The 14,575-nt window shown below is 45.2% G+C and overlaps 1 protein-coding gene across 1 annotated transcript; it reads right to left on the reverse strand.

Annotated features, from left to right (window-relative positions):
* Positions 1 to 12,670: 12,670 nt before the first annotated feature.
* Positions 12,671 to 13,789, reverse strand: AGTR2 (angiotensin II receptor type 2; the record flags this gene model as incomplete). Its single annotated transcript, XM_079541903.1, has 1 exon — positions 12,671 to 13,789. The coding sequence occupies one exon, from the start codon at positions 13,787 to 13,789 to the stop codon at positions 12,671 to 12,673; it is 1,119 nt and encodes a 372-aa protein (XP_079398029.1).
* Positions 13,790 to 14,575: the final 786 nt, after the last annotated feature.

Raw genomic sequence — 14,575 nt, forward strand, 5'->3', positions numbered from 1 at the left:
ACAACTCCAGACCTTGCACCTGTCTGATTCTTCAGCAGGACAGGTACAGTGTTAAAAGTTACGTGTGATTATTCCAAAAAGCTGCATATACAAGTATATGTAGTCTTCAGTCCCAGTAACTGGTGAGCCTAAATGCAAGCAGAGCCCAGAGCCCGTGCTCCATCTGAATTCAGTGGGGTGAAGAAGCAGATGCTTCTCCGCTGTTCAACCAAAATGCATGTCTCAGCCTCCTTCTTCTCCTCACCCACCAGCAAATCTGCCTGAAAATTGGTATTTCCTGCCTCAGATTGGGAGTCCTAGACCTGATCAGATGTGGGATGTTTTAGCAAAATGTTATCAGAAGGCAAAGCTTGATTGTATGCCAGCTTGCTCCCCAATACTTGCTCAAGGATTGCACCAGAGGTTGAATGGGCAGGACCATGTACAAGGGGAATGTCCATCTCTGCAGTCCTTCCAGACCCTGAAGCTGGTCTTCTCGGGAGCTGATAGCAGACCCAGACTGGTGTGGGGAGGGCAGCTGGTAACAGATGATACTGTTTAACCTCTCATGAAATTACCATGATACCAGCAGGTAACATGCTATTAAGTCTTAGGGCAGCGTAGGCTCTGAAGGTGTGGGAGGGGGTGTTTTTCTCTCTCCCAAAACTCATAAGCACATTCCTCACTGAATGACGTCACTGGAAGGGTGGAGGAAGGAGGATTTCACTTCAAGATAAAGGCGTTTCTGCTGAAGCAGAAAGTAAAGGTGTCACTGAGATCTCCTCCTTCCTCCCAGTTCCCTGTCCTACCACATCCATCCTCTCTTGGGACTGCACTTCAGGAACGCTCAATCCCCACAGTCTGCCTCCACAAGCAGGAACCCACGTGCTCTGCATCTGGCATCACTGTGTCTGACTGTGGGAAACTTGGGCACAGTGTGCACTGAGACTGGCACAGCAACCTACCCACCACAGTGCAACAGCAAAGAGATCATGGACAACTTTCCTCCTGCATAGGAAAGACCTCTCCTAAAAGGCTTCTGCCCTCACACTCCTCAGCTGATAAGCACTGCTGGGACCTTTAGTTGACTTGCACATCTCTGTAGTTGGGAAGAACGTTCCCACTCAGCTGGCTCTGGTCCAGCTGTCATGCCCAGGCGGAGCAGAACAGGCTTTCACAGCACTGAGGCTGCTGAGCACAGCTCTGGTTAGCTGGAGATCTCTTAGCACACTGCAGCAGCCAGGCATGGCCAGCTCAGTGCCAACCCTTCCCAGCTGCTCCAATTAGACCTTGCCACTCAATGGCCCAAGACAGGAGCCAGCTCTGTAGTCCCCTGCCCTGTTGTTACTCTGTGCTTCAGCTGCACTGTTCCAAGACAGTTAAGCTCCCGAGGAGCAACAAAACTGTTGCCCAACAGGGAGAGTCTGACTGCATGAGACAACACTTCCAAAGAGCTGGAATCATACCAGAAACCTGTTAGCTGCCAGATCAAAAACAAATACTGAGCAGTCCTTTTCCCTCCCTCCCTCCATCCAAAGGTAAATACAACAGCAACCTTTCACCCCACACCCTTCCCAGGTGCTCCCAGCAGCAGTTTCCTTCCCATCATCAAAACACGTGACAGTAACAAGCCCAACGTGCCTCCTGGTGGGAAAAAGAAAAGGAAACACTGCCATTGGTGTCTCTGAGGACACTGCTGAGAATTAGAGAAATGCCTGTTCAGAGGTTTAAGCCCTGCAGCAAAAATGTTAGAGGACCACACTAAAGCAACACCTGACCAGTTCTTCAGGAAGTACATGGCAGATTTTTCATGACACAGTATTTGGGGGTAGTTTTCTCTCTGCAATCTCTACAGAGATCCAGGGGAGCATTACACCCAAGTTACACCTACACAAATAATTGCTTTCTGTGACTCACACAAGTTCAGGCTGTTGTGAAAAAGGAGCTGACTCGTACAAAGCTACAGGATAAAAAAAAATGGACAAACTCCGCTAGTTTTCCTACACTGGAAAGAGATAAAAATTAATGGAGAAAGACAATCGGAGCAGCTAAAAGAAAGAAGGAGCTGAAGGGGAAAAAAAAGCTATAGCTTCCCACTTTGTAATGTAGGCAGCAAACTGACAGCCAAATTAGGTGATGGGTTTGTTTATTCAATGGAGTACAAGAGGGGATTCCTGTGTGGAGCTCTCTAATTGTTACATATGCTAGGAGCCTCCCAGCACTGCTCTGCTTGTTTGTAATGGATTTATGGAAAGGAAGACAATGTTAACACATTTGGAACAATTACAAGGTTAAGAACCAGGTCTTCTGCCCTGCCATTTGTACCCTGCTATGTTACAAGACAAAATCAACAGCAAAATGTATTCAGGAGAGAAACAAAAAACAAATCTTGACTTGTTCTACTGAAACCAAAGAATATTAGGAGAGTAGGAAAGCAACCATGCACAGGAGGCAAGAGGTGTGTAAATCAGACACAGAATCTACCTTCAGCTCTGGAATGCAGTGCTAAAGCACTGTGAGAGCTGTAAGCCAGATAGAAAGATGCCAAAGTAGAGATGGCCAGAGATATGGAAGATAAAAATGTAAGTTTCTATAAGTAAAAAATAACAAAAAAGTAGAACTGATGAGATAATTGCTAACAGGGGTGACTGGCTCTAATCCTGCTTGAGGCAAGGACAGTCAAGTTCAGCTCTGAAATGCTGACTTTGGAGCTTCCAAAAGCTGGCTTCAGTGGGCTTGCAGAAAAGCAAGGGTGGGAATGGGAAAGGAAAGCAAAGTTTGGGTGCTTTTGTCTTTCATCAGGAGTTACTGGACTGAATGTGGCTGGTGGGCAGCATCGTATTTCTCAATATTAACTTTAGCCTTTGTTGGAGGTTGCTATAAAAAAAAAAAGGAAATCTAATGGCATCTTGTTAAAAATAACCTCACAAAGGAATGTTCCATCTTGGCTGAAATGCAGCATTTTTGTCCGTGTGTGCCTGTTCTGTGTGTAATTTTATCTGTGTTATTTCTTCAAGTTTGGAAAGTTAAGACATTAATACTATCGGAATTCTGAAGCTTATCAGAAAAGCTCTGGGGCACTTCTTCAGTTCTTGTATGTGAATGGTTTAAGAATATTTCCTCGATTGCACAAGACAGAGAACACTGGAGGACACTGCAAGCTGCAGGAAAGGAAAGGTTGCTGCTGATAAATCTGCCTGGTGGTATTTATTTACTGAAGGAATTATTTTGTTTCAGATAGAAGAAGGTTAAATTTATACCAGAAAGGCCCAGCAAATTTGCTCTGGGTGACTGTACACATTGAAAACACAACTTATTTAACTCAGCATTGCTGCCTGGAAGATGGCCAGAGGAGCACTGCTCATTGCAATGAACACAGCCAAACACACTGCTCTTACACTCTGTTATAGTGCACTCATCTTGTGCTGTGCTATGGAAAAAGCCATGGAGATCCATCCCACTGCTGCCTATAAAGTTAATGAAAAATGAACATTTTCTGTCGGATAGATCATCACCAGCAAAGAATGAAGTATGCACCTGAAATATTTCATGAGAGCTTTTGATGACCTCCATGTTGCTCTTTAGCAATGTATAGTCTTAGGTGGAATCTTATCTTGTCTTCTTTTCACTTCATTTCTACGTAGAAATTTTTTTTAGGAGGCTGTTTTAGGTAGGCAAGAAATGAAATTGACCCTGCTATCATTACACACCACTGGGACTGCAATATGGATAACACTTGATGACTTGTTTAGTGCAGGGCTAGCATCCCCTGCGCTTGCACACACTGATAAAACAAAGCCCTGATGGACATAGTGAACATCTGCAGTAAGGAAGTGTTTTCAGTGTTCATTTGAACACAGTTCAATGGACAAGGTGATTGTACTGAGACTATACTGCACCTATTGTACAGCAGATGCCTTTGAAAGCAAGGGTACCACTGAAAGACCAGCCAAACACCTAAAGCACAAAGTCAATATTTAACAGAGATGCTTGACACGTGCTTTAGGGAACCATCCGTGTCATTTACATTTCTCATCCAAGTGAGATTATGCACAGCCAGCTAGGAGCCCAATTTCCTTGTGCAGACAGTGTGTGAAAACCAAATTATCTCCAGAGGACAACAAAGAAACATGAAGTGGAAAAACCCATACATTCAGACCCCCCTCCAACCATTCCAGTAGCTTGAGGCTCCCTTAAAGGCCAATACAGAGAGAAAAGGGCCCATGAAACAAACTGCTGGGGATCCTTTCTCACTGCTGAAAATAAAGGAAGCCAAGGATCCTGCTCTGCTCACTGTTGAGAAAAACACACAGGGATTTCTGCAGCTCCATACAGGTGGTCTGGTGCCAGCAATTACCTTTTCTGAACATTTTTGTTCAACCACACTTCACCTCTCTCTCAGCTTCCATACAGTTCTATGGGGTGGTGGAGCTTTCACAAACATGTCAGTGAAGTTACCAGGTAGAGCAGAACTGGTTTTCCTCTGAGTGCCACAGCAAGCTGTCAGTAACTTAAACACTCCCCAAACAGACAAAATGACGAGCAGTTGATCCACACCTGAAATAGAGATGCTGAATGCTTCAAAGCACAGCCAGCTGCAATCTGACTTTCCATGCCTTTTAATTTGAACATATAATAAAAATATCCTTTTAATAAAAATAATTAATATTATTAGTGTACTGTTGTTAGTTCATACTTTTCAAGAAAATGGTTTTCCACTGCAGTAATTAAGCATTAGGTGGCCTCTTTCTTCTTTTGGAGAAGGTCTGATATGTCTTTCTGTGACCTAGAGACTTAAGGAGAAAGAAAGAAAACTGATAGAACTTTGTTCAGCTAAGATTTAAGATCATTATTGTAAAATAGCCCATTGTTTCCCAACTGGAATGCATTCACTGCAAATCAGAGTACGGAACAGAGTATCCTGGCTAACAGCCTAAGCTTTGAACAATGCCTCATCCACACAGCAACCTCCTGGGAGATACATGCAGTATCTTACCCCTGAAATACACAAAAGAATATCTCTTCATCCAACTCAGATATAAGAACGTACAGAAAGGATCTGAAGACAGAATTGTTGCTCTTCTTTACCCTGCTTAGGCTTTCACAAGGAATTTCCAAAAGCACCATCAGAGCCTCACCTCCCTCTCTGAACCAAGATCCTGCACTACAATCACATCCTTTTTCTGCCCACTGAAAAAGCAGAGAACGGTGTTAAATCATGGAGCATTTAAGAGACTCACCTGGATAGTAAAATCCTAATAGGATTGAAGCTTCTAACAGAGACCAGCACATAATAGTTTTATGGGAGCATTCAGCTTTCTTGAAGAGGCTAATGAGGAAATAAGGCATTGCCTACAGCAAGAGAGCAATCTGGCAAAATGGCTTCGGGGCAAGGGTTCTTAATTTGCCCTTCAGTATTTCCCAACCACTTGAAAGTACAATCGCTTTCTTGCAAAAGCACCGTGCTTTTGCAGAATGAACTTTGTGCTAAACAAATGCCTGCAAGCACGTTCAGTCTTCAGAGCAGTATGTGCTGTGATGTGAGATTACGTGAGGAAATAAAGCATGCTTTGCCACGGCGTGGCTGAGCAGCTGCTTCCTCTGTCAGTAGAAATGAGTTGAACTTGTTTGCAGGACAGAGAAAAGCACCTGTAGATGCTGTCAGCACTGCACCACATCTTTACGAGCTGTTCAAACACAGCGTTAGAAGTGGCCGGGTTTGCTGTTACCTTTTAAGCTGCTCAAACACACATCCCTGCAGTCACAGCTATGGCAAGGATTGTGAGACAAGCACGGGTAGCAACACCAACACAACAAAGATTTATGGCAGGATCCACGGCAGGGGGGAGCTCTGAGAACAACCATTCTTCATGTGCCTCCAACTGCATCAGTGTGGCTCGGCAGGCCACGTGCTCTCTGTGTCCCAGAGCACCAGAACATGTTCTCAGCGCTGTCGCCTGCTCTGCGACCCAAGGAAAACCCGCATACATTCCCCAGCAATTATTCAGAGGCATTCAACCTGCCCTCGTGCTGAATCCGCCCTGTTCGTTCCACATGAACCTCTGACTTCTTTTCAAATGGCAGAAATCTTTTATTTATTTATTTATTTTTGATGGTATTGCCTGAGGAGAATCTTGCTTAACCCAAACGTTGCGTTAGCAGTCAGTAACAATGTGAGCTACCAACCAGCTTGGGCACGGATAAAATCTGCTCCTGCCTTCAGCATGAAGTTTGCTCTGGATACTCTTGCAGCTATAGACAAGCCCGACATTAAGAACATTCCTATCTTTCCAGTACCTCAACTCCTGGAGAGAGTCACCTGCAAAGTAAACCTCAGCAGAAGAGCCCCTACATCAGGTAGTCTTATTGCAGTTCAGATCCAATCTGGACTTTGAGCTGTAGGAATAAACATTCCTGACTTTTCTGGGTAATTTCATCTCCGGGATGAAGGAAAGATCTCTTTGCAGTCCTTTAGGGGAAGAGGATCAAAATGAAATCACTGCCATATCCTGGGCTGAGAGCCAGTGATGTCCAAGGGACTTCCCCAGTTAATACAGTACATTTAGTATCATCCTCTCCAATCTTTTTTCCAGACTTGTCCTTGAAAACAGCTCCCTTAGGTTGTATAATTTCTTTGCCAGACAACAATCTGTTACCACACATTTGAAAGAAAAAACAATTATTCTCTTATTTGATACGTTGATTATATCATGAATTATATCTGGGTCTGGAAGTACATTTCCATCTAGACTTTTGTCAAACACATTTACTTCATACCGAATAGCGCATGGTGGATTCCTCTTCCACAGAAGCTTGAACAAATTCTACACAACATACTCATCTAAAGGAAGATTACTGGTGCAGTAAAACAAGGACATCTAGCACACTATTTACAAAGGGATCCAGGATGCTCTAAAATGCCCGAGTTCACCACAGTAGGGATTTGTGTAGATAACCAAATTCTGCTGTCCTTACTTTGGAAGGAATCTCTTGCACCCAGTGAAGGGGTTTGCAAGGTCAGCTGTTAGTAGCATGAGGGTCATGAGACCTATTTCCTAATGTGTAAAATTCCTAATGTTACTTACCATAGCAGTTGAAGGAGTGCAGAGAAATGCTGCTTAGCACCTGCAGAGAACACCTACCATGTTCTGCAAGACCCTGAACAGTAACATGCCATATAACCGTCACCTCACCAAAGATTTGAGAAGAAACAGAGTTTAAGTTGCTTTCGTGCAACGTATGAAACACTTTGCTTTCTCAAGAGATGAGAACTCTGCCATGACACAGCTGTATGCCTTGTGCTGTTTGTATTCATTATTTTCACTTTCCTGCCATTGCGAAAGGACTTCATGTTTGGACACTGTCCTAATGCTTAATGCAGATGGTTTTCTGTCATTTTTGAAGGCTGCTGTGTGTTGTGTATGGCACTGCACCATGCCAAGCAGGGCACTGTGGGGCAGGGATGGCTGAGGCCAGTGGCTCCCCACATCCAACCTGAGCTGCCGGCTGACTGCATGCATCTGCTGGCAAAGCACAGGGGTTAGGGGGAGGGCATGGCATGGGATATGTCACATTTGCACCACTGCAGCACGTTGAGTTGGATATTGTAACTGACTTTCTTATTTGCTGCAAAAACAATACAACATTTCAACTCACGCATTCTGGAATCAAAACTCACACTGGATCTTGTCTTTAGGGGATACAGTGGAGCTTTGCATACCTATGTTTGTTCAAACAGAAGAGCTATTGGCTGTCAGAGAGGTGAAGGTGTAGGTTCAGATCTATCTCACAGCAGGAAAATCAGTGTTACGACCCACATCCTCTTCTGTATCACTCTGGTTTATCCCTGTGAAATGTTTTTGGGATTAAAAGTGTTCTGTCTGGAGCTTATAGTATCAAATTCAGATTCTCTCTCAGCTGCAGAGGAAATGGAAAGCAAACATTTGAGCGAGGCAGCAAGCAGGGCTGGCTCACTCCCTTTCCAGACCAGGGCCCAGGAACATTTCAGCAAGGACTGCAGTTATATCACCCATGTAAGTCTCCCTCTGGCTTCTTGCCCCGGCTTACTGCCAGGGGCAGACAGGCAGCAAAGCAAAAAAAGTCTGGTTTTGGAAGCTGAGGGAAGTTACACCACCGTCTACAGACGTAAGGGCTGACACTTGAAGCTGGCAGGCTTACAGCCTGGGCATGGAGAGGGATGGATGGATGGATGGATGGATGGATGGGTGGGTGGGTGGATGAGTGGGTGGATGGGTGGGTGGATGGGTGGGTGGATGGAAATCCCATGGGTTACAGAGGACACAAGTACTGCGGGGAGGTGCTTCTGGGCTCCCACTGTAGAAGAGGTACAGCTCCCAGCTTCTGCCCTTGCTGTCTCCAGCCACACTTGCACCTCCTTCTGCACATGAGACCACCAAAACCCAGCCCTGCTTCCTGTGAGGGCACTCCAATGATGCAGAGTGGTGCAGAGCACAGCTGTGGAAATGATAGTGTGGGAGAAGGTCTGCAAGTACCTGGCTAGGTGAGGGAAATGCACCCAAGCTTGCGGCTGCTGGCTGGGTATCTCACAGGATTAGGCATCACTTGAACCTCCTCTCATTAAACCTGTTTTCCCAATAAGCAAATCCCTGTTTTGACTCTCGCTTCTTTTGAATTTATTTGCTTCTTTCATCTTATTTCTTGAGAAATACGGGGGAGCATTGCTTCTCAGTTAGGCACCTCAGTAAACACTGCAATCTGTCAACCACTGTATCTGGGGCAAAGGGTTTGTGATGCTAAACAGAGCAGCCCTGGGCTCCTTCCACATACAGGCACCATACAGGTAAGGCAAAACCACAAGAGACATGAGGAGAGCACACCCCAGGACAGGCTGCACAGTCCATCACAACAAGAGCACTCATTTTTCTTTGAGAGAAGCAGAGTCAAAAAGCAAGCAGTGAGCCTGCCAGCATCAAGAGAAGGCTGCCAGACCACCTCATCTCCACGTTGCATCTTTCCTGTGTTCCTGCCAAAACAGCTCCCAGAAGATATCCAAAAGCCTTCATTTTCATGGGGAAGCACAGCTCACCCCTTGGTACTCTGTGCCCTACAGGCAGGAGAAGGGGACCCATCACAGGCAGCAGGCAAGTTGTGGCAGTCGGCCGTGGGGCAGCAACATGATATTTCTACCCATAATCTGGCCTGAGGAACAGGACAAATGTGCTGAGTGTGTTCCAGGGCATGCTCAAGCTGCATTGACTTCTCAGGGAGAACAAGCTGTACCAAACATTTCTTATTGTATATCTTGTATAAACAAGACATTTAGCTCACCACTCGGCACTGGCTTGTGCTAATAAATGCCAGTGGTTTTCCTTGCTTCATGTTTTGAAGTTGCATATTAAAGTCAACTTAGAGATGTGCACAGGATGCTCAGTTTGGATCAAGGCTCTTCGCAATTCATTTAAGCTAACGGTAATCAAATACAGCCAGAAAAAGGAAGCTGCAAATAGGATTATATGTACAACTATGACAGAGACCAAATGAACCTGAGGAAAACCCATCCCTTCCAGCCATCTCTGGGGAAGAACACACTAACAGGCCCAGAATTGTTCCAGAACATTCCCATATCCAAACAAGCCCTGCTGCCACTCAGCTTTGACTCCAAACCCATTAACTTTTCCATCTGGAAGAGCATCATTCACCCCTTTGCAGCTTTCTTCACCACTGATACAAGGAGCAGGCACAGCCCTCTGAACTCCAACTGCTGCTCAGAAATTCATCTCACTGCACTCACAGAGCAAGTAAGACAATGAGCAACCAGACACACTCTTGCATTTCCCTGGTAAAAATTGTGTGCATCATTCCAGGGCAGCAAAGCACCATCAGTGGGGTTCCCTAGCTTCCACAGAGCTCCTTGGGCTGCCTGGCTGTTTTCTGGCAATCCCTAGGGAACACAAGACTTGTAAAGGACTGGGGCATGTGAGGGAATTCGGGTTTTGACAGTGAAAAGTTGTAGCATCGCACAACTTGGAATTATTTGCAAATATCAGGGAACTGTTCACTTAAAAGGAAAACAACAGCTTCTAAATTTGCAAGGAAAAAAAAAAAGAACCTTACATTTTTGTCTATTCTTTGTCAGAAAATTAAAAAAAAAAAAACCAAAACACACTGAAGCTATGGTAAATCACATTTTCCATTTAAAAAAGCCTGAAAAATCCCATGAGAAACTGAAGTGTAAGGAAGTCACAGATCTCACCCATATTCAGTTTGCTCTAAAAATAAAGCAGCACTCTGACACAGCACCTCCCTGGCTCCCAGCTCAGGTTCCTCTGCAGACAGACTTTTGGGGCTGCTTGTTTTACCCAGGTGCTCAAACTCACAACCTATTTGAGATACACAGAATATCTGGCAAGAAACGTCACCACCAAGCTAGCAGGGTCTCTTGCTCTGTCATTCCTGCAGAAGGTGACCTTCTGGGTATGCTTTTTTTGAACGTAGCGATTTTCCTCCCCTCTCAGCCTTACCTCCCACCTAACTTTGCTTGTTTCCATTTCTTTTCCCTAGCAGATAGCAATGAACGCACCGCCTCAGCCCCAGGAAGCGCTCGCTAATCTCTGCCCTCTGGCTGCAGCAACGGGAGATTCTGCTTTGCTGCTCTCTCAACCGGAAAGCTTTCCCAGCCCCTCGCAGGCATCAATGCTGCCGCAGCCAGACTTCAGATTCCTCTCATATTTTCCTACCTGTGAAGGTTTGTGCATCAAAGGCAGAAGGCACGAGCCTTGTTAAAAGCCGTTCTTTTTTGAACAGGTCCAAATTGACGCACTAAACCCGTGTCTTAGCGTGGTAGCAGATGGGCAGCATTGGGGTCAACTCCTGTAGTTTGTTTTGGTTTGTGACTACAGAGATTACCAATCAGTGGCACAGCTGTGCTCATTACTGACCTGTAAAGCAGCAAAGGTAAAAAAGGCTCCAATAACCTCTTATTACTTCTCTGAGCCGGACACTTTGAACACCTGCTAATTTTCTTTATGTAATTATTTGTTTTGCTGTAACACCACTGCGTTGTTTTGCTCACTGCTAAGCAATTAACAGTTTGTCCTTCCAGAAATATCCGACGCCCCAGACGCTATTAACTCGTCGGAACATTTTCAACACAAACATTCCAGGGGAAACTCAGCGGCGCCTCTTCCACTTTCTGGAACGAGCACCTCTCCAACCACATCCCCCCCATCACCAGAACGCCACACCGGGGCAGGAACCACCAGGAAGAAGTTGTTCATTCCGCCCAGTTCCACACAACCTCCTCATCCCACATCACTTTGAGGCTGGCAGATTTCCTCACAAAATCCCATTCTCGTGAGCACCAGTGAAGAAACTGACCCTCACCCTAACAGCAATGGATGGCTCTTGCATCACGTTCCCATGGCCTGCAGGCAGCAACCAGCTTTGGGATTTCAGAGAGGCCAGAATCTTGGTTACCCTGCCAGCACGTTTAATTTCTGACCTATGGACCCAGAAGTGCTTAAATAAGCTTCAAAAGTAACTTGCTGGATAGATTTCCCTGAAGCCACCAATCTTTTGGTCACTCTGGGTCATTCAGTCTGGGAACAGCCTGCTGGAAAGTGATCACGGTGCTATCAGGTCCCTCTTTTATAATGAGCCTATCAAACATGATCCTTTCAAAAGGATCTAGATTGGTGCTTAGGATCAGTATCTTACAAAAGCAAATTTTAAATAACCTAACATGACCTCAAAATAAAATCCCTCTTTGCCAAATACTTTCTTTTTTCCCCTTTCTCTTATTTACAAATGCATGCACTGAGATGAGGGTAAGATTTGGAAGTCCCACCATGGTTTTGTTTATGGGTATGAAGACAGAGTCACAGTCTTTTTGCTTACAGTACCTAAAAATTACAGTAGTGATTGACATTTGAAATGCAAAAGTCCAATCAGAAAGTCCTTTCCCTGAATCTGCTGGGCAGTGTGTGGGATTTAAGCACGTAGCACTGGGACTTGGCATGCTCAGTTCCCAGCCTGTTACCATCAGAAACAATCACAGTGGAGCAGAGCTAAGGACCATCTGTCCTGTAAACCTGCAACCTGCTATGAGAAAGTCATAAAAACATGCATGTGGTAGTACTTTCCCCTAGGAATGCTCTCCTGCCTCTGGCACAATTTGTAGATCCACTTCTCCACGTGTTCTCAGGACACTGGGCAGGAGCAGGAAGCGTATCTGATATGTTTAACATACATTAACAATACACTTTCAAAACTATACATATGTATATAATAAAAGTCTAGTATTTTCCTATATACAGGAACAAAAGGATCATCACCGCTTTATTTACACATTCTCAACTGAGAATCTCTTTTAGAAAATCAGTTTAGCCAGGATGTGATACTCAATACCTATGCAGTTGTAGCTACAGTGCCAGGTTCCTTTGGTATTTATTCTGTGTTACATTAAGGCACTTGCTTGATCTCAGTCACGTATAAGCTGGTACTTAAAATGCCATCAATTGAGTTCCTAGCCAGAATCTTCCCTCTCCGTAAAACTTGAGTGCTCATTGTGGAAAAGAAGGAAGAACAGATCCTCATGGATGAGATAAAGACTCTCCTTCGAATAGGTGCTGACTGAATGATCACAAAATGAAAGGAACAGGAGGGAGGAGTACAGCAGAAGCTGTACTGACACAGCCCCATGTCACAGTGCCTACAGCAAGGACTCGGGCTCCCTCTCCCTGCCCACTGCTGTCTCAGTGTCTCGGAGGCAGCTCCCTTTCCTCAAAGAAGAGCTCTCTCGTTGGCTGTTGAACTGATAAACTCGCCGCTTAAACAAGCGATGGAGCTTCTCCTGGAACTGGTTCCCAATGAAGCAGTACACCAAAGGGTTGATGCAGCTGTTGGCAAAAGCCATGCAGATGCCAAATGGCAGTGCTGTGTCGATGATTCCTGTCACATCACAGTTGTCAATGACGTTCATATGAGCCAGGGCATCCAAAAACGTCAAAATGTGGAATGGGAGCCAGCAAATTAAGAAGGCCACAACAACAGCAGCCACCAGCTTTAGGACTCTGTCCCTCTTCTGCTTGTTTTTGCCAAACTCCTGTGCTTTTATCAAGTGCCTCCTGATGCAGACGTAGCACGTGGTGATCACCGTCAAGGGGATGAAGAAGCCGAGTGCATTTTTCAGGAAGGCTGTTCCCACAGACCACTCTGCGTAACTCTCATGAGGAAATGCCATAATGCATGCTTTCACCTCCATGCTTTTAATGTAGTGTGTGTCACGGAAATAAAAAGTTGGGAGGGAGGACAAACAGGCAAGGCCCCACACAAACAAAGCGATAAAATACGCCTGATGTGGAGTCCTTCTTTGGGAGCGAATAGGATGGACAATCGCATGGTACCGGTCCACGCTCATGCATGTAATGAAAAATATGCTTGCAAACATGTTCAGACACAGGACAGAACTGGAGATTTTGCACATGAGAGATCCAAAGATCCAGTTGTACCCCTGAGCATAATAGGCAGCCCAGAAGGGAAGGGTGGCGAGACACAGCAGATCCGCCATAGCCAAGTTAAAAATGTAGATATTAGCAACTGTTTTGGGGCTGCTGCGATGACAGAGCACCACAACCACCACGCTATTGCCAACCAAACCCAGAGCAAAAACCACAGAGAAGAATGCTGGAATTAACGAAAACTGGTAATTGGAAGAGGTCAGTGGGCAGGGAGGCGGTGAGCGCAACGCAGCCGATGAGTTTGCCTGCGCTGTATAGAAGATCTGGAGAGTTTCCCTGGTGGTGATGAGCATGGAGTAGTTGCTCTGCATGTTGGTTCTGGCAGAAAGGGAGGTTCTGTAGGAAATGCATGTGCTATCAGCACTTTGCTGTCACATCGCTCACCTGCAGATCAGAAAACGAGTGTGAGACATACGTTCTGCAGCCATCTCAGTTCTGGAATCACAGTCATAATAAAATAAAATCATTTAAAATGATGTCGGGAAGCTGGGAGCTGAAATATCAGGCAACCCTGCTGGACTCCTTTCCTCAATCCCACTAATAGGATGCAATTAGCACTGGGGAGGTCATGGCACTTTTTAATTAGCTGGGCAGAAAAGCGAGCAGCTGGGTTTTATCTGCTGCTACAGATGGTGCTTTCTGTGGCCAGCGGAGCAGAAAGATGATTGACTCAGGAACTACAGATACTGCAGGAACTTCTGAGACAAAAGGCAGTACTGAAGCTCCTTGCAATCGTTTTCTTGGATTTCATTCTATTTCCAGCACTCTGAACAATTAAAATAATGTAGAAAGGCAGCCCTTGCCAGTGGGGATCAAGTCGTTCACACCTGAAGATCACCTGGGATTTCATAGGCATGAAAGCAGCCTTTTAGTAAGGCTATTAAAAAGCAAGCTTTTTCTTTTTTTTTTAATTCACAGGGCTGGATACAAGGACACTGAAGGGTCTTTGCAGAACATCACTTACTGTTAGAGTCTTCATCAAAGGAAATCCACATCTCTTGCTTCCGCAAAGACTTTTAATTAGAAGGGTAAAAGAAATATATTCCATGCAGATTCAAGCAGTACACTCAAATATGTGGTCCACGTAGGCATGGATT

The sequence above is a fragment of the Tetrao urogallus genome, assembly GCF_951394365.1.
Source record: "Tetrao urogallus genome assembly, chromosome: 13".
In the NCBI taxonomy this organism is placed as follows: domain Eukaryota; kingdom Metazoa; phylum Chordata; class Aves; order Galliformes; family Phasianidae; genus Tetrao; species Tetrao urogallus.